At 44.0% G+C, this 22,633-nt stretch overlaps 3 protein-coding genes across 8 annotated transcripts; 2 read left to right on the forward strand and 1 right to left on the reverse strand.

Moving 5' to 3' along the window:
- The first annotated feature begins 1,923 nt into the window (after positions 1-1,923).
- Positions 1,924-9,093, forward strand: pltp (phospholipid transfer protein). Of its 3 annotated transcripts, XM_023325169.1 has the most exons (15): positions 1,924-2,088; positions 3,248-3,371; positions 4,395-4,494; positions 4,576-4,704; positions 4,868-5,023; positions 5,149-5,212; positions 5,357-5,512; positions 5,582-5,758; positions 6,034-6,093; positions 6,174-6,338; positions 6,490-6,557; positions 7,365-7,407; positions 7,487-7,550; positions 7,634-7,710; positions 8,488-9,093. In XM_023325169.1, the coding sequence occupies exons 1-15, from the start codon at positions 2,080-2,082 to the stop codon at positions 8,605-8,607; spliced, it is 1,512 nt and encodes a 503-aa protein (XP_023180937.1). In that variant the 5' UTR covers positions 1,924-2,079; the 3' UTR covers positions 8,608-9,093. The 3 variants fall into 3 exon arrangements, with proteins under 3 accessions (XP_023180937.1, XP_023180939.1, XP_023180938.1); XM_023325171.1 differs by lacking the exon at positions 8,488-9,093 and having other exon boundaries at positions 7,629-7,711; XM_023325170.1 differs by lacking the exon at positions 1,924-2,088 and having other exon boundaries at positions 3,298-3,371; positions 4,149-4,494.
- A 2,713-nt stretch (positions 9,094-11,806) lies between these two features.
- khk (ketohexokinase) lies at positions 11,807-19,875 on the reverse strand. Of its 4 annotated transcripts, XM_023324753.1 has the most exons (9): positions 19,615-19,875; positions 18,107-18,223; positions 16,089-16,223; positions 15,794-15,928; positions 13,536-13,608; positions 13,084-13,230; positions 12,925-13,013; positions 12,703-12,860; positions 11,807-12,630 (listed from the first exon to the last, which is right to left on the reverse strand). In XM_023324753.1, exons 1-9 carry the CDS (start codon positions 19,707-19,709, stop codon positions 12,539-12,541), a joined length of 1,041 nt encoding a protein of 346 aa, XP_023180521.1. In that variant the 5' UTR covers positions 19,710-19,875; the 3' UTR covers positions 11,807-12,538. The 4 variants fall into 4 exon arrangements, with proteins under 4 accessions (XP_023180521.1, XP_005812992.1, XP_005812991.1 ...); XM_005812935.2 differs by lacking the exon at positions 15,794-15,928 and having other exon boundaries at positions 19,615-19,873; XM_005812934.2 differs by lacking the exon at positions 16,089-16,223 and having other exon boundaries at positions 19,615-19,871.
- Positions 19,876-20,301: 426 nt separating this feature from the next.
- Positions 20,302-22,434, forward strand: LOC102237218 (nuclear factor 7, brain-like). The gene is made up of 2 exons (XM_005812948.2): positions 20,302-20,479; positions 20,633-22,434. Exon 2 carries the CDS (start codon positions 20,650-20,652, stop codon positions 22,033-22,035), a length of 1,386 nt encoding a protein of 461 aa, XP_005813005.2. The 5' UTR covers positions 20,302-20,479; positions 20,633-20,649; the 3' UTR covers positions 22,036-22,434.
- Positions 22,435-22,633: the final 199 nt, after the last annotated feature.

A 22,633-nucleotide genomic window follows, 5' to 3' on the forward strand; every position in this document is an offset into this window, starting at 1 on the left:
GGAAACACTGTTACAGTCTGAGAGACGACGTGTATCCGTCTGGATTCACATTCTCACCTCAGGTCACAACGCCACATTTCCACATCCCTGGATGACACTGCTGCATTTTATTACATTTTTATTCTGTTATTACACAAAGTAAAATATGTTTGTTTGAACCTTAGATTGAGAATCCATTTAACAGGAGATGTAGCTGAAAAATCAGAGCAACTTGTTTGTCATCTTAATAATTACACATTTTCAGTTCTGGTTCTGACCCAAACATTCAACAGCAGAATGTGAGTTAGGCAGCTGCTCAGGGCCCCCACACCACCAGGGGGCCCCCAAGAGCACCAAGCTAGCATGATAAAAAATATTTATTTAAAATAATATTGAATACAAACTAATTGCTACTACACATGGAAAAATTATTTCCATTATTTTCATAGTTGTTACAGAAATAAGGGTTAATCTCTGAAACAGATATCAAACTTCTTTAACCTGTTTACTGTAAACTTGGTGTTTATTATTTTCAAATGGTTAAAATAATATGGCACAGCTAAGTACCTCTCTGCATATATAAATCTAAATAATTATTTTTAGTTTGCTGCTCCTGTAAGGTTAAAATCAGCAGCCATAATAGCGCCGGTCTAAGCTAATTACAAACTCTGGAACTGATGAATCTTTAAAGGTGACGTTTCCTTTAACAGGTTACGATCGGTCTATGATCTATACAAAACATGATCATTACATTTTCTTCACAAAATCAATCAGATTTTATTCTGGTCAGCTCTGGATATTAAGCCTCTTTCATAATGAGCTGTTTTAGGGTCTCTGTCTCTTTAAACGCAAATCAGCTGCTGCTGGCCACGCCCCCCAATCATTGGTTACACTTGCACAAGACAATGGCTGCAAATAGAAGCAATTATAGAATAGAATAGAATTCAACTTTATTGTCATTGCACTGTCACAAGTACAAGCAACGAGATGTAGTTTGCATCTATCCAGAAGTGCTCTACGAGATATAGATATTTCTTTACAGATGTACAAGACTATGTATGTATGGACTATAAGGGGTACAACCAAACATCTTTGAAAAACATTAGTGGAGCCTCCTGCACAACCAACAAGAATGCAGCTCTAAAGGGGTTGCTAGGTAACAGGGCAGTACCTGCTGATTCGCGACGCTATATCCACCGATTTGCACATGATACTGTTATCTATATACATAGATCAAAAGTATAAGACTAAAAATCACATTGGTGAAAAAATTTAAATATCTGCATTTTGCTTCATTCAAATTTATCATTTAAACCTCATAGTAAGAAGATAAAACGTTTAGCTTTGCACATTTTGGGAATACAAGATACTGTTTGTCTAACGTGGCTGCAAGAATATTCCTGAGCTATAATTGATTTCTCACATAACTTAATGTTGAACACCAGTTTCTCCATTTCTCATGGAGCTGTAAGCTGTTTCTTAGCAGTGCTTACATGATGTTGATTAACAGCACCAAGACCCTCCTCCTGGCTCTGATTGGCTGTTTCTGACAGAGTGCTGCATTACTGCAGACGACAGAGGAGGAGATAGATTTTTTTGTAAAACACATTTTTTTTTATAAACGTTACATTCTGCAGCTTTGAGCTTGTTTGGTTTTCCAATTGAAGGTCGAATGTTTGTAGATCTTCAGTGTGAAGTTCAAATAACCTGAATATTAAAAAAACTTTATTTTTCCTAAACGGAAAGCAGCAGCTTCAGCTGAGCTTCATCCAGGATGCAGAGGAGGAGGAAGAGCAGGGGGCGGAGTCAGTCCCTGGGGATAAAACTCTCCACAGAGAATCAGACGCTCAGAGTCAACCGAGCCGGCAGAGCAGAAACAACCAACCAGAAGGGACCAGAACCGACGGGTCACAACTCCTCCTCCTGCAGCGCTACGGTGAGTTTCTGCTCAGACATTCAGAGGAAAGTTCAGATGGAGCCAGAGACAGACTGACTACAGATTAACCACAGATTATCAGGAGTAACAGAGTAACGGGCTGCGGCCATGGGGAGGAGGACGTGAGTGTTTCCCAGAACCGGCTCTGGTTCTTCTGGATCCAGATGTTTCAGGTTTGATTCCGTGTTTTCAGCCTGACTCAGATGATCTGGGCCGACTCCAAACCGGCCCAGATCGGCCCAAACCGATCTGGGCCGGTTTGATCCCAGACCTTGATCTCCAAGGTCTGGGAGATCATCAGCCTCCCAGACCTTGATGATCTGGGTGGTTGAGTTTGGTTTTGGATCAGGTCAAAGGTCAGAGCTCAGCATCAGTTTTCGGCAGACAGATGGACGTTTCAGAGCGTCTGCGGCGTTAACGACTGCGCCTGCGGTCTTGTGTCTGCAGCAGCTGTGAGCTGATTGGCTGTTCAGTAAACCGCTGTGATTAAACATCTGCTGCTGGGTTAACTGCGCCCTGGGTTTGGTCTGCAGGCCCTGTCTAGCTGAAAGGTTAAAGTTCATTGGGTGAAATGTGTGTGTGTGCTAAACCCTGAGCTGTGACTCACAGGCATCTTGTTTTCCTCATCTGTTTATTTCTGACTGATCATTGATGGAGACGTGACAGAACCGCCGGGTCCGGTCAGCGGCCCGCCTGGCGGTCCCACTGCGTGAACAGAAAGCTGAAAACATCTCTCCATGTGACGCCATTTCAACAAGAGCTCAGCATGAACTGCAGTAACCCCAGTTTGTTTCACAACAGCCTGAAACCCCCGACTGTCCCCCGACCCGCTTCCTGTCTCCATCTGAGGACAGACGGGACAAAGGCCCCCTCCCCACTTCAACGCCTCGCTCCGTAGAATAAACGCTTCCGTCGAGGTCCGACATGAGAACACCGTCTGATGAACAGAACCAGCAGATTGCAGCTTCTAACAAACATCTTTCTACAGCGATGATGCCGCTGCACATTGAAAAAAGGAGAACATTTACACCCCCAAAATATCTAATTTGAGATTAATCTCAGAAATATTCTAGAAAAAAACAAATTCATTTCTGAGCTCAGTCACACATTTGCTGGAAAAAACAAGAACATTTTGAAATATAAAAAAGTTTTCAGAAAAAATTGGAAATTTTGAGATTAATTTTCTAGAAACAAGAAAATTTGACTAATATCCACGTTTTTTTCTGGAAAATTTCTGAGATTAATCTCAAAAGTTCTGCATTTTTTGGAGGAAATTTGCTACTCTTCAGAACCAGAACCAGAACCGGGCCCATGTCGTCTGTTTCCTTGCAGCTCCAGATCAGGATGACTTCCTTCCTCTTGCCACTCCTCCTCCTGTTGCCGGTGGGCTCCATCATGGCGGCTCCAGAACCAGCCGGCTGTAAGATCCGGATCACCGATAAAGGCCTGGAGCTGTGTGAGTAACCGGACCTGCGAACCGGGCCTTCGGCTGCAGAACAGAACCAGCTCAGAGCTGATGGTTTCTTTAAGGCTCCTGTTTGAACTGCCTTGTTGATAATTATCCCAATAATTATTGCAAGAAACGATAATATTTCCCCGTAATAAATAGCGAAACGTTTGCTCTCTGAAAGACCAACAAACTTTAACTCCACTGGAACTGGAAGATATTTTAAATATCCAAAATAAAAATCGACAACCAAAACCAGAAAAAAATAATTATGAGGTCTCAGTAAACAAAATGTATCTTTAAAAAATAAATGAATAAAAATGGAAATTATTGGGCTCATTTTAATTTATCTTGTGATTAATTGACTCACTGATTATTCACTGATTAAATGTGAGATCAGTGAAGGTGGATGAATATGAATTTATTACAACATGATGTAAAAGGATGCAACTAAAACATACACTGCAAAAACACAAAACTGTAGTTTCTGGTCCAAATATCTGAGTTCACTTAAAATCAAACAAAACCAATTCATAAGTAACTTTTCAGTAAGATATAGAAGTTTGTTTTAAGTCAGTGTTAATAATATTAATATTAATAAAAAGAACAAGTTCTTCTGGGAGATCATTTCACTTGTAATATGGAAAATATTTAGTTAGAAGTGAAATAATCTGCCAGTGGAACTCGTATCAAAAATAAGGAATTATTGTTCCTTATTTTATTATTAGTGTGTGTCAATGTGTAATAATGTGTGTGTGTGTCTGTGTGTTTGTTTGTAATACCTAGTGGGGACCATTTTACTGACACATACTACGCTGTGGGGACCCGCTGCTCCTTGTGGGACCCCTGACCCAAAACGCTGTTTATGGGTCAGGGGTCAGATTTAGGACTAAGGTGTGAATTGAGTTTGGGTTTGGGTTAGGATAAGGTTTAGGTTTAGGCTGTAGAAATGAATGGGAGTCAATGGAAAGACAAAGACAGCCACGTAAACGTGTGTGTGTGTGTGTGTGAGTTCTTTTTGCGTCTTCCCAGTAAAGCTTGAGACTCAGAGGTTTGTGGAAGAGGAGCTCAGTAACATCAGCATGCCGGAGATGAAGGGGACCGAGGGCCGGTTCCAGTACACCATCACAGAGTGAGTTCTGCTGCCGGTTCTGTCCGGCCGGACCGAGGTGCTGGCCATGATCCGATTCATTATGTCTTCCTCTCTGCTCAGCGTGAAGATCACAGAACTGAACCTGAGCCATGCGGACCTGCGGTTCCTCCCAGACGTCGGTCTGCTGTTCGACGTTCAGAACTCGTCCATCGCGCTGAGCTTCCAGCGCCGGATCCTCTACTGGTTCTTGTGAGTTGATGCTTCTAACTCTAGTGATCACATTAATTTCTGATGTTAAATCCAACAGTTTGGGCTCTAACTCAACTGATTTTGTCAGTTACTTGAACTTTGTTTTTTTAAGTTTAAATGGTTGGGAAACAGTGAAAACATGGCTGCCTGCTTGTTTTTCCAGCTACGACACGGGGAACATCAACGCGTCGGCCGACGGCGTCAACATCAACACGGCTGTGAACCTGATCCGAGACGACGTAGGGCGGCTGAAGATCAACAACATCAGCTGTGACGCCAAGATCAAGAAAATGAGAGCAGAGTTCAGCGGGACGCTTGGGTACAACCCAATCAGAGAACGGCATAGCCAACTCCAGAACCAGAACCAATCAGCCAATTACTGATCAATAACAGGAAGTAGCTGCCAGGCTGGCACATGACCTAACCAGGAACTTCTGTTTTCAGGAAAATTTATGACTTCCTGGCCCGATTTCTGACCACCGGGATGCGATTCTTCCTCAACCAACAGGTGGGTCCACTCTCTGATCCGGTCCCAGTTCTGATCACAGCCAGAACCGGATCCTGGCTTGGGTTTTGTTGGGTGTTCAGAATAGGATCTGGCTCTGGCCCGGACCTGGTCTTCTGGTTCGGAACTTGTGCGTTTTCGCCGCAGATCTGCCCGGCGCTGAACCACGCTGCTCTGGTTCACGTGAACGCCATGTTGGAGACGATCCCGGTGCGGAGCGAAGTGGATCACTACATCGGGATCGACTACTCTCTGATCAGCGATCCCGTGGTGACGTCGCGGAGCCTCGACATGAACTTCAGGGTAGGACTCGTTGCCATGTTGTGACAGAACTGGGTCAGAGCTGGTACCAACAGTGCGTCCATTCTGCAGGGGATGTTCTTTGACCTGTCCAACCAGAACCAGCCGCTGGTGAACTACGCGGTGGAGCCGGTCATCAGGGAGTACGACCGCATGGTCTACCTCGCTCTGTCTGAGTTCTTCTTCGACAGCGGGATGTTCGCCTACTACTCTGCTGGGATCTTCCAAATGCACATCGTCAACGAGAAGGTGAACCAGAACAGACAGGCCACTGGACCCGACTCACAGAGAACCTCAAGACGGCACTAAGATTCAGAGATAGAAATTAAAGTTCTTTAAGGGCCGTACAGATTCAAATCTGAAATTCATTTTAGGTCCAGTTTTTTCTTTAACTCAATCAATCAACCAACCTGCCAATCAATCAGTCAACTATCCAACCACCAATCAATCACTAATCAACCAGCCAAACAGTCAGTCAGCAATCAAAGATACCCAGACTGAACTTCTGCCTTTTTTTCCTTCAGATGCCCAAAGATCTGGAGATGTTGCTGAGGACGACGTATTTTGGAACCATCATGATGATGGTCAGCAGAATCAGAACTCAATCAGAACCGGTCTTTGTAGTCCTCAGTAGTTCCTGATGTTCTTGATGTTGTTCCGTCAGAACCCAGCTCTGGTGGATGCACCACTGTCCCTGCAGCTTGCTGTCAACTCGCCCCCAAAAACCTCCATCAAAACGTCCGGGGCCACCGTTGTCATGACAGCCATCGTCAAGGTGATGGTTCTGCCACCAGGCCAATCTCCGGTCCAGCTCAGCAGTATGACCATGGTACTAAACACACACAACTACATTCGGTCTGATATTGTTGGATCCCTCAGTCTGACTGGTTGCAGCCCAGTAGAACTCCCAGTTTACTGGACCGGGCTGAACAACAATTTAAATGTACTAATTCAAAGACAACTATTTTCTCTTTCTGCAGGAAGCTAAGTTTAATGCAAAAGTTTCCATGAGAGGAAAACGTCTGGCTGTGCATGCTGATCTACGCAGGTAAAGGTTTCACTTTCCCTTAAACACAATCCTAGTTCTAGACTTAAACCACAAACCCTTCCTGGTTCTGGACTCAAACTGAAGTCACATCTGGTTCAACACTTAGGCTGTTTCCCCCAATAGTCCGGAAAACTCAGTTCAAAAAGTTTTTAAAGTGAGAGAATAAACATTGATTTGAAGCAGCAGTGTTTCTATTGGTCGACCCGGTTCTACTGGAACCAGAACTCCATCTCTAGCTGTTGTGGTTCTCTGAGTCAAACCAACCTGTTCCCCTCCTGGCCTGTGGGGGCACTGCACCAAGAACCACTGAAGGAAACCACACAAAAACCTCTGAAGACACTGAGAGCAACTTCCTTCTTCACCAGATGGAAACAAGATGGAGGCGTCAGATTTTAGTGTTGGAGGATTTCTGTTTAGTCTTTGGCTGAAGACCAGGAGCCATTTCTGCTGCTAGTGCTAGGCTAGCACGTTAGCTTTGGTTACCCAGAATGCCCTGCGCTGTAGTCCACTTCCTGCTTTTGGAGAGGTCTCCAGTCCGCTTGGCGTTCACATTCAAACTGAACCAGAGTTCACTTCAACTGAACCCAGACCGGAGGACCAAAGGTCAGAGGTTGATTAGCGTTCACAACTCACCAACCAAACCGGACTTTGACTAGACAGACGGTCCGGAGTCTGGTTAAAGTGGACTGAACAGGCTTGGTGTGAATGATGCAGCCTTAATTCTGAAACCAGATCTTGGTCTAAAGTCAAATTTTGCTCCAACTCTTCGTTTCTGGATTCATCAGAGACGTCTTTGTTGTCTTCCAGGTTTAAGATCTTTTCCAACCAATCAGCTCTGGAGTCTCTGGCTGTAAGTGTGTCTTTACTTCCTGGTTTCAATGCCTCCTGATGGACCACAGAACCGGTTCTGACCGTCTGTCTGTCTGTAGCTGATTCCTCTGCAGGCTCCTCTGAAGACCATGCTGCAGATGTCCGTGGTTCCTCTCATCAACAGTAAGAACCTGCTTCTTCTCTGTAACCAGAACTTCTGAGTTCCAGCGATGCTCTGAGTGGTTTTGTTCTGGTTCTGAGTCTAGACTGGACCAAGAGGGGAGTCCGGATCCCACTGGCTGATGGGATGGATTTCATCGAGGAGGTGGTGGAGTATCACAATGTGTGTTCACCTCTGATGTTTGCAGAGTTTTACATCCGTTTGTGTTTATGCATTACAAACATCCAGTTTCTCTGGAACTGATGAATCTTTAAAGGTGACGTTTCCTTTAACAGGTTAGGACCGGTCTATGATCTATACAAAACATGATCATTACATTTTTCTCACAAAATCAATCAGATTTTAATCTGGTCAGCTCTGGATATTAAGCTTCTTTCATAATGAGCGGTTTTAGGGCCTCTGTCTCTTTAAACGCAAATCAGCTGCTGCTGGCCACGCCCCCCAACTCATTGGTTACACTTGCACAAGACAATGGCTGCAAATAGAAGCAATTATACAACCAAACATCTTTGAAAAACATTAGTGGAGCCTCCAGCACAACCAACGAGAATGCAGCTATAAAGGGGTTGCTAGGTTATGGACTGGGATCATTGCAATTGCTAGGAAACGGACAGGGATTCACTGCGGTTGCTAGGGTAACAGGTACCTGCTGATTTGTGACGCTATTTTTAGGAGGATTTTGAAACGGCTCGTTTTCCAGACCCTAAAAAAAACTTATTACCAAAAACACCTTTTTAATCGCTTGGGCTGTTTTAAGAAGCAGACGAGACTCAAATGGAAGCATAAAAATGTGCAAAATGTGAATTTTGAATAACAGGTTCCCTTTATAAATGGTATGGGGACGCAATGTGCAGCTGGTCTCCTGACCAGCAAAGCTGCGTAACAAACCACATCAGAGCTGACTGTAGCAACCAATCACCAGGCTGTGTCACTCCGCAGGGTTTCATCGTGATCGGAGCCAACCTTCACTTCAGCAAAGGCCTGAGGGAAATGATGGCAGGAAGCAGCGACATCCAGCCCACCGCCAGCACCAGCAACACCACCAGCACCGCTGTCTAAGAAGAACTGGACCTGGCAGCCAGAACATTATGACCGCCTGCTCACCGTTTTACTCCCGAAACACCTCCGGGCCGCCACTAGAGGGCACCACAGAGCCGAGGGTAGCTAAGCATTGGTACTGGTTCTGCTGGTTCTGTGTAAGAATGTGAGGGAGCATGATTAGCTCTGTTAGAGTGTGTGTGTGTGTGTGTGTGTGTGTGTGTGTGTGTGTGTGTGTGTGTGTGTGTGTGTGTGTGTGTGTGTGTGTGTGTGTGTGTGTGTGTGTGTGAACCACCAGAGGAGGTTCAACACAGACTGGACCGTGGAACCAAACCTTAGATGCAGAGACGTCCAATCTGAGGGACTGAAACTGTTGGTGGTCATAATCTTCTGCTGATCTGATATAAATAGATGATGTAAATATCGACAGACTGAGGAAAGTGTGTCGCAGCAGCTGCAGATTCAACAAGTTTTACTGATACAAACATAAAAACCTGCTTTCTGACATTTTCCAGTTAAATCCTTTTATTTATGTGCCGACCAGAACTTCCTTTTAATCTCACAGCATGACTGAAGGGAGCTGAACTGCAGGCGGACTAAAGACTTCTTAACATCTAACTGAACATCTGAGAGGTTTCCAAACTGTCCCTTATAAATAAAACCCCTTTAATAAAAACTCAGAGCTGTACTCAGAAGGTTGACTTGATGATATCATAGTTCACCAATCTCAGAGTTTCTGTTTAAGGCTTCACAGAAGGCTTGAAGCTCAATTCGTTTTTATGCTGAATTCCGATATTTTTTGTTGTGGTTTTGCATGATACTAAAGGCTAAGTAAAAATTAGTTAAATTACTAAATTTAGACCAGCGGCCATTTTAGTTTCTCGGTCAGCCTGTGTTTTGGGGGGAAAGGTCTGTGATCTGAGCAGCTCATGTTGTTTGTGATCGGCTGATTTAGGTTATTAATGTTTACAATTTAATGCCCAACAACTGCAAATAAACTCAAGATGCAGAACCGTTTAAAATGACACAGTGATTCAGAGGAGATCTTGATCTTTTTCGAATCAATATTTAATTGGTGAAAAAACTAGAAAGCATTGATGAATCAATATTTTTGCCAACTACTACAATCAAGCAGGAACTTGGCAAGTTAGACCCAGATAGCTTAGCGCTAGTGAGTGCTAGCCAGCAAACTACCCAGATCCAGGAAACTATGGAGTTAAATTTGTTTCACAATTATTCAATCAAAAAAAAAAAAAATTCAAACAAAAAAATAATTATCTCAATTAAATTGTAAGAATTATTATTTTTTAAACAAAAATAAAGAAGCTGACTTGGAGAAATATAGTTAGAAATATAGTGTTGCTTTTAACTATAGTTAAATATAGTTAAAAGCAACACTTCCTTCCCTACCTGGCCGTCTCTGACCCAAAACCTGCTGGTCTCTCCATCCTCATGTTCTGATCCTCTCTAGCTGGAGGAATCGCTCTGTTCAGTAAAACCACAAGCCTGTCCTGCTTCAGCTGCACTCTGCTGGTCAGACTAGGATGGGGAATTAGGAGAACAGCAATTTAATTTTACAACATACAGTACCACAGCAAAGGGCATATTACATCTAATTCTAAATAAAACTAAGTACAACACACACACACACACCAAATAATAAAAAAGACAGAAATTATGTGAATATCCTGCTTCGGCCTGTGATCTACCAGCTTGGTTTTTCATTTTGCATCTGGATGGAAATATATATTTAAGAGTTACATTGCCTCCCTCATCCACAACACTGATTATGTGCTTGGTAAATAAATAATCTGTACGGTCACTTAACGTGGACCTAATAACATTGGTGCAGCGATCCGCTGTGTTTTCCCACTTTAGCGTCAATGCTAGTTAATACACACACAGGAGGATTACACAACAGTTTTTAACATATTTCCTCTAGATACATTTGGAGGAAGAGGTGCGCTGGTTAACGAATTCAACATAAAGACAGGCGAATATTACACAAGCCTAGTTTATGCACTTTACCTAGTGCTAACATTAGCTAGCCTAGCACGATATGCTACCGGGGATCACGGCAGACAAAATATGACTGTCGTCATAAAATGTGTAAGATTTCTTCTTTGAAACAAGGTGGACACTTTAGTAGCTGCTAAACGGTGTAATTTTGTGAAGATTATTTACCATTCACATTCTGTGTCCGTCACCGAAGCTCTGCAGTTCGGGACACAGTTCTGAGATCTCAGAGAGTCAGACTCATCCGCTTTACTCAGCGCTAACCAATAAGTACACGTCTTACATCGCTCGTCATCCGCTTTACTCAGCGCTAACCAATAGGAACATGTCTTACATCGCTCGTCATCCGCTTTACTCAGCGCTAACCAATAGGAACACGTCTTACATCGCTCGTCTTTAGGCCCCGACCAGGATGTTCATGTGAGAAGCGCAAGAAAAATCGTTGAGTGCAAACAAAGAAAGGAGCATTTAAAAAAACTTAGACTCAACCAAAATCTTAGGCTGTCAAGAAAAAAATTCTGATATTCAAAAATAAAAGTTTCAAACAAAAATGAGTGATTTCAATTTAAAAAAAAGCTTTTTGAACAATTTTTTTGTTTTAAAAAATAATTCTTATAATTTTTTTGACATAATTTTTTTTGTTTGAAACATTTTCTTTTTGAAAATCCAAAAGTTTTGATCACAACTCTATTTGTTTTTGTTTGACGTGATTTTTTTTTTATTGAAAAATTGTGAAACAACTTTAACTCCATAGAAATCCCTACCTTTGAACCTACGCTGCCTTCTGTCCGCTCGCTTCCAGGCCTCCGCCTTCATCCATCGATTAAGTTTGTCCACTCTGAGCTTCTGTATCGGACAATGTTGAAACGAAGTTCCGGGGATTCCTCATCTTCCGTCACATCAGACTTCTGAAGAAATACTGTCATTTTATTTTATGTTCCCCTGGAAAATGTTCTGATATGTACACAGTTATGTATTGTTGTTATTTACTGTAACAAATAAGGTTAAAATAAAAACGTCTGAAGAAGAAGTGGACGTCACACGGGAGCGGATTATTTTACGGAATTAAAGGATTGATTTAAAGTTCAGCAGCGGGAGCTGACAGCACAACACAAAATCTACAGGAACTGAGAAGGTTAAAGGTTACAGGACCTGCTTTCCTGAAACTCATTTTGAATTATTCTAAAAAAAGACACTTCACCACTTCACTTAAATTCAGACTTTAATCACATTTGGTTCTGGTCTGATCAGCTACAAGTCAAGTAGTTTTTAATCCAGTCAAGTTTATTAGTACAGAACATTTTAGATAAGTGCTTTACATTATAAAAGCATGATGCAGTCATCAATTATGAAACAAGCAATAAACAAACAGGGGCTTAAGCTTTGTTTTTAAAGCTATTTCGTCTTGTTATGCCTCATTCATGACAGAAACACATTATTCTGAATAAAATCTATACAATCTTTAAAGGATAAGCTTTAAGCATATCTTCCACAAACTTTTTATTAATCCCATATTTCTCTATTAAGATGTTTTGGCAGCTCTGATGTAATATTAATATCTTGTTTTCATTGGCTGAACATTAATGTTCTACTGAGTTCAATAAACTGCACTATTCTGATTTATTGAATCTGAGTCAAATTTAGAGCTCGTTTACTTAATAAAATGAAAACAGTTCTGAGCTCAGATGGTACCGTTACCATGGCGATCCACAGCTGTGAACCTGCAGCCAGTCGTGTCTCCAGTGAGCAACAATCCACCAACATCCTTTCTGCTCTTCAGTTTATTCATAGAAATTTATTATTTAAGTAAAAATAAACACTTCTGTTTATTATAGACGATTGGTTATTGATCAGTTATTGATCAGATCTAGAAGTTATTTCAGGTCATCAATCTAATGAATCACTAACGTTCCCAGAGGAACCAACTGGTTCTGCATCACTTCTCTCTGATGCCGTCGTAACCATGGAAACCACACTTCCTGCCCGCAATCCTGCAGCCAAAGGCCAGCGCGTCCTGCACACTTCCTCCTGCAGACAGAAATGTTAACGGATCAGAACCAGACCGAGTCAGAACCAGTGGAACCCGGCCAGCCGCCTCACCGTTGGAGAGCGTGTGGAGGACGCCGGCGTTGAAGGTGTCTCCGGCTCCCAGCGTGTCCACCAGCATTTCAGGAGGAAAAGCGTCGGAATGGAGCAGCAGACCGTCAGGACCCAAAGCGTCGGCTCCTTTTTCTGCCCAGGCACAGATCAGGACAGCCCTGAGAGACAGACGGGTCAGAACCAGAACCGTCTGTGGCATTCCACTGAACTTTGCTCCCTCACCCCTTCTTCACTCGAGGGTAGAGTCCTCTCAGAGCCGCTTCAGGCGAGTCAAAGCCAAAGTGACGAGCGACATCTTTGCTGACAAATACCTGGAAAACAACCAGAACCTGGTCACTGACGGGTCGGACCGGACCCATCCGAACCTGGACGATTCCGTACCACATCTCCGTAGGGGAAGAGCTCGTATAGCGGCTCTCTGGTTTTCTCAATCTCCACGGAGATGCCGATCCTCTGATGGTCAGGAAGCTGGGCGTTAAACTTCTCAACCTGCTGGATCATCTTCACCTGTTCGCCAGTGTTACGGCCCTGAGACGCCACGTACCCAGCATCAGACCAGAAAAACACCAGTAAACACCCAATAAAACCCAGTAGCACACTAAAATCCCAGTAAACCCAGTCAAACCAGTGTCAACAGAAACCCGTTCAGCTTCAGTGAATCTGATTCACTCGATCATTCTCAATAAAAACAGTTTTAAAGTTCATAAATTTATCAAGTCTGTTAGAGAGAAGCATTTCTGGTTGATCGGATCTCACTGGTCCAGAACCAGTGGACGGGATGTTCAGCTTCACTGGTGTATAGTGGGACCACTGGTCTGGTTCTGGTTCCTCACCTCCCAGTGGATCCACTTGAACTGAGCCAGGTCGACTCTGGAAAAGTCCTGGGCCGTTACGTCAGGAAGATCCCTGAAAGACAGAACCGGGTTCAGTTCTACAGAACCAGGACGGGTTCAGTCCAGAACCTCATCCAGTCCTTCAGGTCAAACATTCACAGGAGGCCTGGAGTCAGGACCCAAGGTTCTGGCCCGGTTCTGTTTGACCTGAAGACCTTCATCGAGGAAGACGAGTTTCATGTTCACCACAAACGTCTAAAATCACTACCATTGAAATTAAACTTTATGGATTTGAGTTTTTAATCACTAAAATCGATTCGTCTGGATAAAATACAGATCAAACAGGAAATATAATAAAATTATTTTTATACTTAAAAATCAAACTGAACCTTGAAGGAGTTTTTACAGTTTTCTGGTCATTATGAATGGATGTTATTCTCACATCAGTGGCTGATTGATTAACATAAAGATGAATTAATTACTGAATTAAACCCAAACCACTGCAGACTTGCTAAAGAACATCCGGTTCTGATCCAACGGATTCCTTACACTGCAAAAACACAAAATCCAACCAAATATTTCTGTCTAGATTCTGGTGTGAATATCTGAGTTCTAAACTAATTTACAGGAAACGTTTCAGCAAGATAAAAGAGTTTGTGTTAAGACCTTGGTGAAAAAGCACCAACTCCACTAAATTCACTAAACTCATGGGAAAGTATTTTATTATAAGTGAAATAATCTGCCAGTGGAAGTAGTACTTTTTAACACCAATACTAAGGAATTGGTGAATTTAAACAAATTCCCATGTCTTACTGCAAAGTTACCTGTAAGTTGGTTTTGTCTTATTTCAAATGTTCAAAGAAATTTATACTAGAAAAGACAAATGCCTTGTTTTTACAGTGTGAAACTGACGGACCAATGAGGCTCTGTTAGAACTAAATAAACTTTTTAGCATCCAGTTTGGGTTTCAGGCAGGTTTACGCTCTAACCAGATTATTTCCTGGTTCTCCTGATCCGGATCAGAACCAGTGACTCAGTTCAGGTTCAGTAGTTGTGTTTGGAGTGAATTTCTGCTTCAGGCTGACTGGTTCTGGCAGGTTCTGATCTTTGAGCCCGTCTGGATCCATTACATCATCGCTGAGCTGCTCCTGGGTCTGGGTCTGGCGGACATGTTGGTTCTGCCATCCATTCATACCGGTGCTGCGGGTCAGAACCAGGAGGAATCCCACACATGGACCGGATCAGGACGCTGAACTGGCTCCGATCCATCAGAGGAAAGGTTCACACAGCAGATGGATACGCCCCAAATCCCAATGTGTCATGGCGGTCTGAACGCTCCAATCCTGATCTGGTCACCCCCAAACAGCTGCAGTCGGTGCTCCGCTAAAGGCTGTTAGCTGTTAGCTTTCTGTTTATCAGCTCCCTTCATCTGGTGACCATGCAGTCGATCAACAACTTTAAAAGTTGCATAAACAAAGCGTTGCGTCAGCCATCTTTACTGCGAAACAAAGCGTTGTGGAGGCCATCTTTACTGCATAAACAAAGCGTTGCAGCGGCCATCTTTACTACGTAAACAAAGCGTTGCGTTGGCCATCTTTACTGCGAAACAAAGCGTTGCGTCGGCCATCTTTACTGCGAAACAAAGTGTTGCGGCGGCCATCTTTACTGTGTAAAAAAAGGAGTTGCGGCGGCCATCTTTACTGCATAAACAAAGCGTTGCGGCGGCCATCTTTACTGCGAAACAAAGTGTTGCGGCGGCCATTTTTACTGTGTAAAAAAAGAGTTGTAGCGGCCATCTTTACTATGTAAACAAATGTTGCGGTGGCCATATATACTGCATAAACAAAGCGTTGCGGCGGCCATCTTTACTGCATAAACAAATGTTGCGGTGGCCATCTTTACTGTGTAATAAAAGAGTTGCGGCGGCCATCTTTACTGCATAAACAAATGTTGCGGTGGCCATCTTTGCTGCCGTGAGCAGAGCACTGCTGGGCGACGGCTACATTCTTCTTCTGAACCTGAAGCTGAGTCTGCAGTGGATTAGACCAGATCATTTCCTCCTGATTCCTTCAACACTTTGAGCAGCGTTCACTAAACTCCTCATCACCACAGACAGCAGGAGGTCTGGTGGACTGAGATGCTGCGTTGCCATGGAGACTAATCAGGAGCCGACAGGAAGGGCCTCTTGTGGTCGCCATGGTAACGGCTGGTGACAAGGCGCTGAGTGAACGCTGCGTGGCGGAGGGCGGGCCTCTTACGTATCGTAGAGAAGGACGGTTCGAGAGCCGCTGGATGGACAAACCACGCAACATGCACTTGGAGTTTGACCTTTGACCTGCCAAGCAACCGCTGACACGTCAATGGCACGCTGCAAGAAGTCGGCCATGATGAAACTGAGAGACAGACAGGAAACATGAACATCTACTTCAAAATAAAAGCTCTGACAGAGGGCTGAACAGAAGGGGGCGCAAGTGGTCTGCTATGATGGTGAAGCTGTAAAAACAGAGGCAGTCAGTGACACACACATATACACACACACACCCACACACACACCTGTTCATATGCAGGATGGTTCTGCTTCCTGTGCGGATGTTGCTGATGACAACGGAGGCCGGAGATACGCACTGAGCATGCTCAGAAACCAGAGACACGTCGATACCAAACTTCTGAAAATCCTCCAAAACAAAGCTACAGACAGGAAACTTTTCAGCATTTCAAAATAAAAGAATCAAGACAGGAAAAGGTTTCCCTGACAGGACAGAGGAATTCAACAGAGGAAACAGTTTCCGTTTATTTCTACAGGATCACAGCACAAGTCGACTCCAGGGACTTTACAGAAAAAGCCATTTCAATTCAATCCCAGTTATTAATGAACATCCTGTCATTCAGACCAGTAGGGCGACAGTGGAGAGGAAAACCTCCCCTTTTACAGGAAGAAACCTCCAGCAGAACCAGAACCAGGCTCAGTACCAGTAGCTATGGGGGTTTGACTAGACAGAGCAGAAACACAAGACGAAGAATCAGAAGAACTGAACCAGGAGAACTTTCTGTGTTAATGAAAAGTAATCAGTTCATGTTAGCAGCAGCTCCTTTATCTGCTTCATCTGGAAGAGAAACGCAGTTACCGTAGCTCTGAGCCGGTTTTAAAAGCTGCAGGATAAAGGACAGAAGGCAGAGTTAGTCAGTAGCTTTGTCCAGGAGAGACAGAGTGAATGACTGAGACGGGCCACTGGGTCATGGCGATGGCAGCATTATGTCTGCTGATTCCCTCCTCCAGGAAGTTAAACACAGCGCCACACCAGGTGTAGAAGAAAAAACAGAATCAGCTATTATTGTCATTATGCAGAAAGCACAATTCATTTCAGTTCAAAAAACAAAAGAAACAGACAACATAAGACAGGGGTAGGTGGGTGCCTCAGGCTCCAGCTATCAAGAAAGGCCCTAAAAGGAAAGGAAACAAAAAGTTAAGAATTGAAATAACAGCAAATAATGCAAACTGGAGAGTAGTAGGAAAAGTAAGTGAGAAAAGCAGCAGTTTGTCCTCTGGCAGCCTGTAGCAGCATGACTACAGAGACAACTCAGCATAACCCCAGTCAGACCAGCTTCATCTGAAGGGAAAGTTTTCATCCTAGTCTAGGAAGTTTTCAGGGTGTCGCCTCAGCAAACTGGGAGCTGGCTCCACTCTACTGCCAGAACCTGCAGAACCTGCAGTCTGGTACCAAAGGGTTCTGGTAAGGCAAACATCTGGACCAGTCATGTCTCTGGTAGGAACATCCAGGCCGATCAGAACATCCGGGCCGATCAGAACATCCGGGCCGATCAGGTGTCTGATGGACTTGCAGTTTTATTACGATGTGAGAAGGAGAATCTTGTTTCTGTTCTGGATTCAACGGAGAGCCATGAAGGCTTCCCACATTTTGGACCGCCTAACCGCACAACAAAAAAATAACAAAAAACCCCCCAAAAACATTCTAGCTGTTACCATAGCAACCCAGTACCGTCTACTTCAGGAAATTTAAGATGTCTGCAATCAGGACACCAGTATGATCCTCCTCTGCCTGATAACATCCAGAACTTCAGTAAATGAAAACTGGTCCAACACCAAGCCCAGAACCTGCAGGTCCTGATAAACCTGTCCCAGTGCAAAACATCACTTCCTACTGGTTTCACTGGTGTAGCACAAGCCAAAGGACTGAACTCCATCAAGAGTGGACAGTTCTTTAGTCCTGCCCGAACCGAACTGTCCCACTCCACTCAACACCCGGAGTGGGTCAACAACAGAAGAACCTCGGAGTACCAGAGGACCAACTTGTAGATCCACTTGGGTCAGACAGCAGGAACGCTGCAGACGACCGACCTAACGAAACCTGTGCCAATTTATTTAACTGTCCTGATGTTCCCATTAGTACCAGGGAATCATAGGGATGTCGGTAATGGACCAATCAGGAGGCTGGATGGTGATCATCACCTGTTCTGCAGCTGTCATGAATCTAGCTGAGCATGGATCACACTCAGACTGAGCTGTGATTGGTCCGTTCTGTGGATTACCTGATGAACGGACTGATACTCACTCCGCCACCGGCCCGGCGGCCAGAGAGCCCATGAAGGCGCACGGCGCCCCCAGCAGGGACAGAACCGTACAGGAGTTGGAAGCGTTTCCTCCACGCTGCCATCGCTGCGACACACACCTGCAGAGACACGGCCATGTTTGTTTTTAGGATTATTTTTAGGTTTATCCTGTTAGCTGCTTTTTGCATAAAAGACAGATCACATTTACACGACAGAGAAATTATTAGAGTAACATTCCATTTTTCCATCACTTTTATAGAAAGACAGACTCTAGCTCAAAAGGAAATCCAAAATAATTCCCTCCCATAAAAACATTTATACCTTCATTTAAAGTGAAAATGAATCACATTCATGTGATTCATAGCATCTACGTTCATAAATACACAAACACATACATATATTAAAATGACTAATTAGAACAGTAGGCCCAGTTAAACCAGTAGGCCCAGTTAAATCAGTAGACCCAGTTAAACCAGTAGGCCCATGGGAGACAACTATATACAATTCAAAAGAGTGTGGGAGATAGTAATTATATGAGTGGAAGGCGGAAAGAGGAAGTAGTTATGTCTCGACTTAGAATTGGACATTCTGGACTTAATAGTTCGCTCTTTAAAATAGGAAAGCATGAGAATGGGGCTTGTAATTATTGCAATCAGGTGGAAACAGTGGAGCATGTCTTGTTAGAATGTGATAAATACTCAGAGGAACGCCAGATTTTAAAGTCGTTACTAAGCAGAAAGAATATAGGACTGTCTATGATTAGTCTATTAGATAATAAATCAAGTTATGTTAGAAATCTCTTATTTAGGTTCTTAAATAACACTGGGTTAATGAGTCGTATTTAGGATATGAACAAGTATTTGTGTGTATGCCAGTGCATGCTCATGCATTAATTCAGGTATTAATGAGTGTGTTAGGATGTGAATTTGCACATCCTACACATCATTGAGGTGGATTTAATTCCCTCTGAGATCTCTGATGACCACACTCCAGTCCGGTAGGTGGCGGTAAATGCAGCTTAAGTTGGATGCCAGCCGCCAATAAAAAACAAAAGAAGAAGAACCAGTAGGCCCAGTTAAACCAGTAGGCCCAGTTAAACCAGTAGACCCAGTGAGACCAGTAGACCAGCTGCAGACTGACTCGCTTCTCTTCTGAAAACCCGGATGGTCAAAGATCGGCACCGAGTTCAGAACCTGTTACTGTTTTACAGAGAAACCTTTGACTGGAACGTTGAACCAGCTGATGAAGATGAAGTTGATGATGATGAAGTTGAAGAAGATGATGATGATAATGATGAAGATGATGAAGCAGCAGCACCTTCACAGTGAAACTTCAAACTGTTTGAGCCTCAGATTTTCCTCCAGTAAAATAATAAGTGGCTCATCAGAAAACCCTGGTGAACTCAGACAGCAGGCGACCAGAACCAGAACCTCCAGAACCAGAACCACTGGAACCACCGGACCTCAGTCAGTGTGGTGATCATCTGGTCCGGTACTGATGGGAAACTGACCTGGTGTCGGTGTCCTCTTCCGGGTATTCCTCCACCACGCTGATGATGTCCAGACAAACCAGACCCACACACAGGATCTTCTTCTGATCCGCCATGTTGGTCCGCGCCCTGGTTTCAGCCCACAGTTTGGACTTTGATGCGGACTCAGGTCATCGTCAGATTAAAGTCACATTACATGCTTCACTTCCTGTCGGTGGAAGCTACAAAATAAAAGTCCCACAGCTTCTGACAGCAAGGCAAAGAGCTCAGAGTGAATGTTGTGAAGAACACGTCACTTCCTGTCACGTGATCTCTGAACAACCTGAGAACACAGAATTGCTCTGCTGCCATCTGCTGGACTGCGTATGAATGACAGGGCATCAAGTATTCACGTGGTGGCTGTTTCACAGAAAAACACGGCAGAAATTTAGGAAAAGAACCTTGGTTAATATTTAAAAATCACCTGAAAATAAAAAACGAATAAAAACACATTTGAAACAAGTGTGTAAAATGTGATAGAAATGAATAAATAAATCAATCTTGGCCTCCATGTTGTCCCTGCAGAGCCGAGCTTTTCTTTGGTTCCGTTCTCAGATCCTGGAAGGATCCTGGAAGGATCCTGGAAGGATAAAGTCCAGAAACTTTTCCTGAAATTCTCTGCTTAGCAGAAGGAAAACTTCATGATGGATCACTTGGACACTGTGTAGTAGTAGTGCTTCTAAAACTGCAGGTACAAAGGAAATCCTTTAGAGGGCGCAATATTTGTGTCTAAAGTCTGGAATTTCACGAGGGACTGTTGAAAAAGCAGGAACTAGTTCAGTGGGCGTCACAGAGAAAGAAACTCTCCATGAGTAAACACCGAGGATCATCTTCATCACCTGGTCAGGTAAGACTAAACAGACAGAGGGAGAGCTGAAACACCGAAACACAGACGGCTGCATATGGAAAAAACAACTAAATCAAAGTGAAAGTAAGATAATAGTTTGTGTTGGAGGGAAAATTACGTCCTGGTTTCACGCTTTGTCCGCTATGGTTTCAGTTTCAGTCGGAGACCAAATGGCGTCCAGGTTAGAGGAGGATCTCTGCTGTCCGGTCTGCTGCGACGTCTATAAGGGTCCGGTTATCCTGCCGTGCAGCCACAGCTTCTGTAAGGAATGTCTGCAGACCTGCTGGAGAGTTAGAGCTGGACGCTCATGTCCGGTTTGTAGAAAAAGATCCGCAACAGACGCTCCTCCCTGTAACCTGGCTCTGAAGAACCTCTGTGAATCATTCCTACAGCAGAAAGACCAGAAAATTTCAGAGGGTCTCTGCTGTCTGCACTCTGAGAAACTCAAACTCTTCTGTCTGGACCATCAGCAGCCAGTTTGTCTCGTCTGCAGAGATTCAGATAAACACTCCAGCCACAGATTCAGACCCATAGATGAAGCTGCTCAGGATCACAGAGAGAATATGAAAACATTTCTGGAGCCTTTAAAGAAGAAACTGGAGCTGAAGAAGGAAGTTAAAGAGAAGTTTGATCAGACAGCAGAACATATGAAGGTCCAGGCCCGACACACAGAGAGGCAGATTGTTGAGCAGTTTAAGAAGCTTCATCAGTTTCTAGCAGAGGAAGAGGAGGCCAGGCTGGCTGCACTGAGGGAGGAAGAGGAGCAGAAGAGAGGGATGATGAAGGAGAAGATGGAGGCTCTGAGCAGAGAGATAGCAGCTCTTTCAAACACAGTCAGAGCCACAGAGGAGGAGCTGAGAGCTGAAGACGTCTCATTCCTGCACAACTACAAGGCTGCAGTGGAAAGAGTCCAGCGCTGCCCCCTGCTGGAGGATCCACAGCTGCCCTCAGGAGCTCTGATAGACCAGGCCAAACATCTGGGCAACCTGGCCTTCAACATCTGGAGCAACATGAAGAACATGGTGACCTACACTCCTCTGGTTCTGGACCCAAACACGGCTGGGTCAAGACTCATCCTGTCTGACGATCTGACCAGTGGGACGTTTGGAGAGAAACAGCAGCTTCCTGATAATCCAGAGAGGTTTGGAGCAGAGTGGTCCGTCCTCGGCTCTGAGGGCTTTAACTCAGGGAACCACAGCTGGGATGTCGATGTTGGAGACAACAGAGTGTGGGTGCTCGGCGTGTTGGCAGAGTCTGTCCACAGGAAGCAGGACGTAAAGTCTGGACTATCGGTTATCTGGTTCTATGAAGGGATTTACTCAGCCGTCTGCCCGTCGGCTCCTTCCGCTGATCTCTGCGTCCAGAAGAAGATCCAGAGGATCCGAGTGAATCTGGACTTGGACGGAGGGAATCTGTCCTTCTCTGATCTGGACACGAACACACACATACACACCTTCACACACACCTTCAGCGACAGGATGTTCCCTTACTTCAGAATGGTGAAAACAACCAGGATCCTCCCGATGGAGATCTCAGTGATCAAACAGCAGCTCTGACGTCACGACATGGAGCTGCTGATCAGAGTGATCCTTATCGATCAGATTGAAACTGATCGATCAGATTGAAACTGATCATCCGGTTGCTTTCTGCTTCAGATCCAGATGCTACAAACTAAATATGACAGGAAGTGAAACTTCTTTACTTCCTGTGTGGCTCTGATCAGATCTTGAGTTTCATGAATCCATCATCTTTGTCTGAGTTGCATCCAAAACATCGATACCAAGTCGGTATCAGGATCGGAAAAAGCTCAATTCGGATCGGATATTGATCCTATTAGTTAATGGATCATTAGTTAACTTTATCAACTAAAGCTTAGTTAATATTTTAGTTAATGATTTTTTAAAAATGTTACTTTAATTTCTCAACTCTACCTCAAAAATGACTTTATTTAGATTTTTTTCTTAATGTTTATTTAGGAGAAAAGGCACACATTTTAGTTTTTCTACTGTTTGTTTATCTTTTTTCAAGGTGTTATTGGCTCTAGTGACCTTAAATTAATAGTTAATTGACAGGAAAGTTGGTAATGAGAGAAGAGGAAGACATGCGGCGAAGGTCACCAGACCGGGAATCGAACCTGCGACGGCCGCGTCGAGG

This window comes from Xiphophorus maculatus, chromosome 20 (assembly GCF_002775205.1).
Source record: "Xiphophorus maculatus strain JP 163 A chromosome 20, X_maculatus-5.0-male, whole genome shotgun sequence".
NCBI lineage: Eukaryota > Metazoa > Chordata > Actinopteri > Cyprinodontiformes > Poeciliidae > Xiphophorus > Xiphophorus maculatus.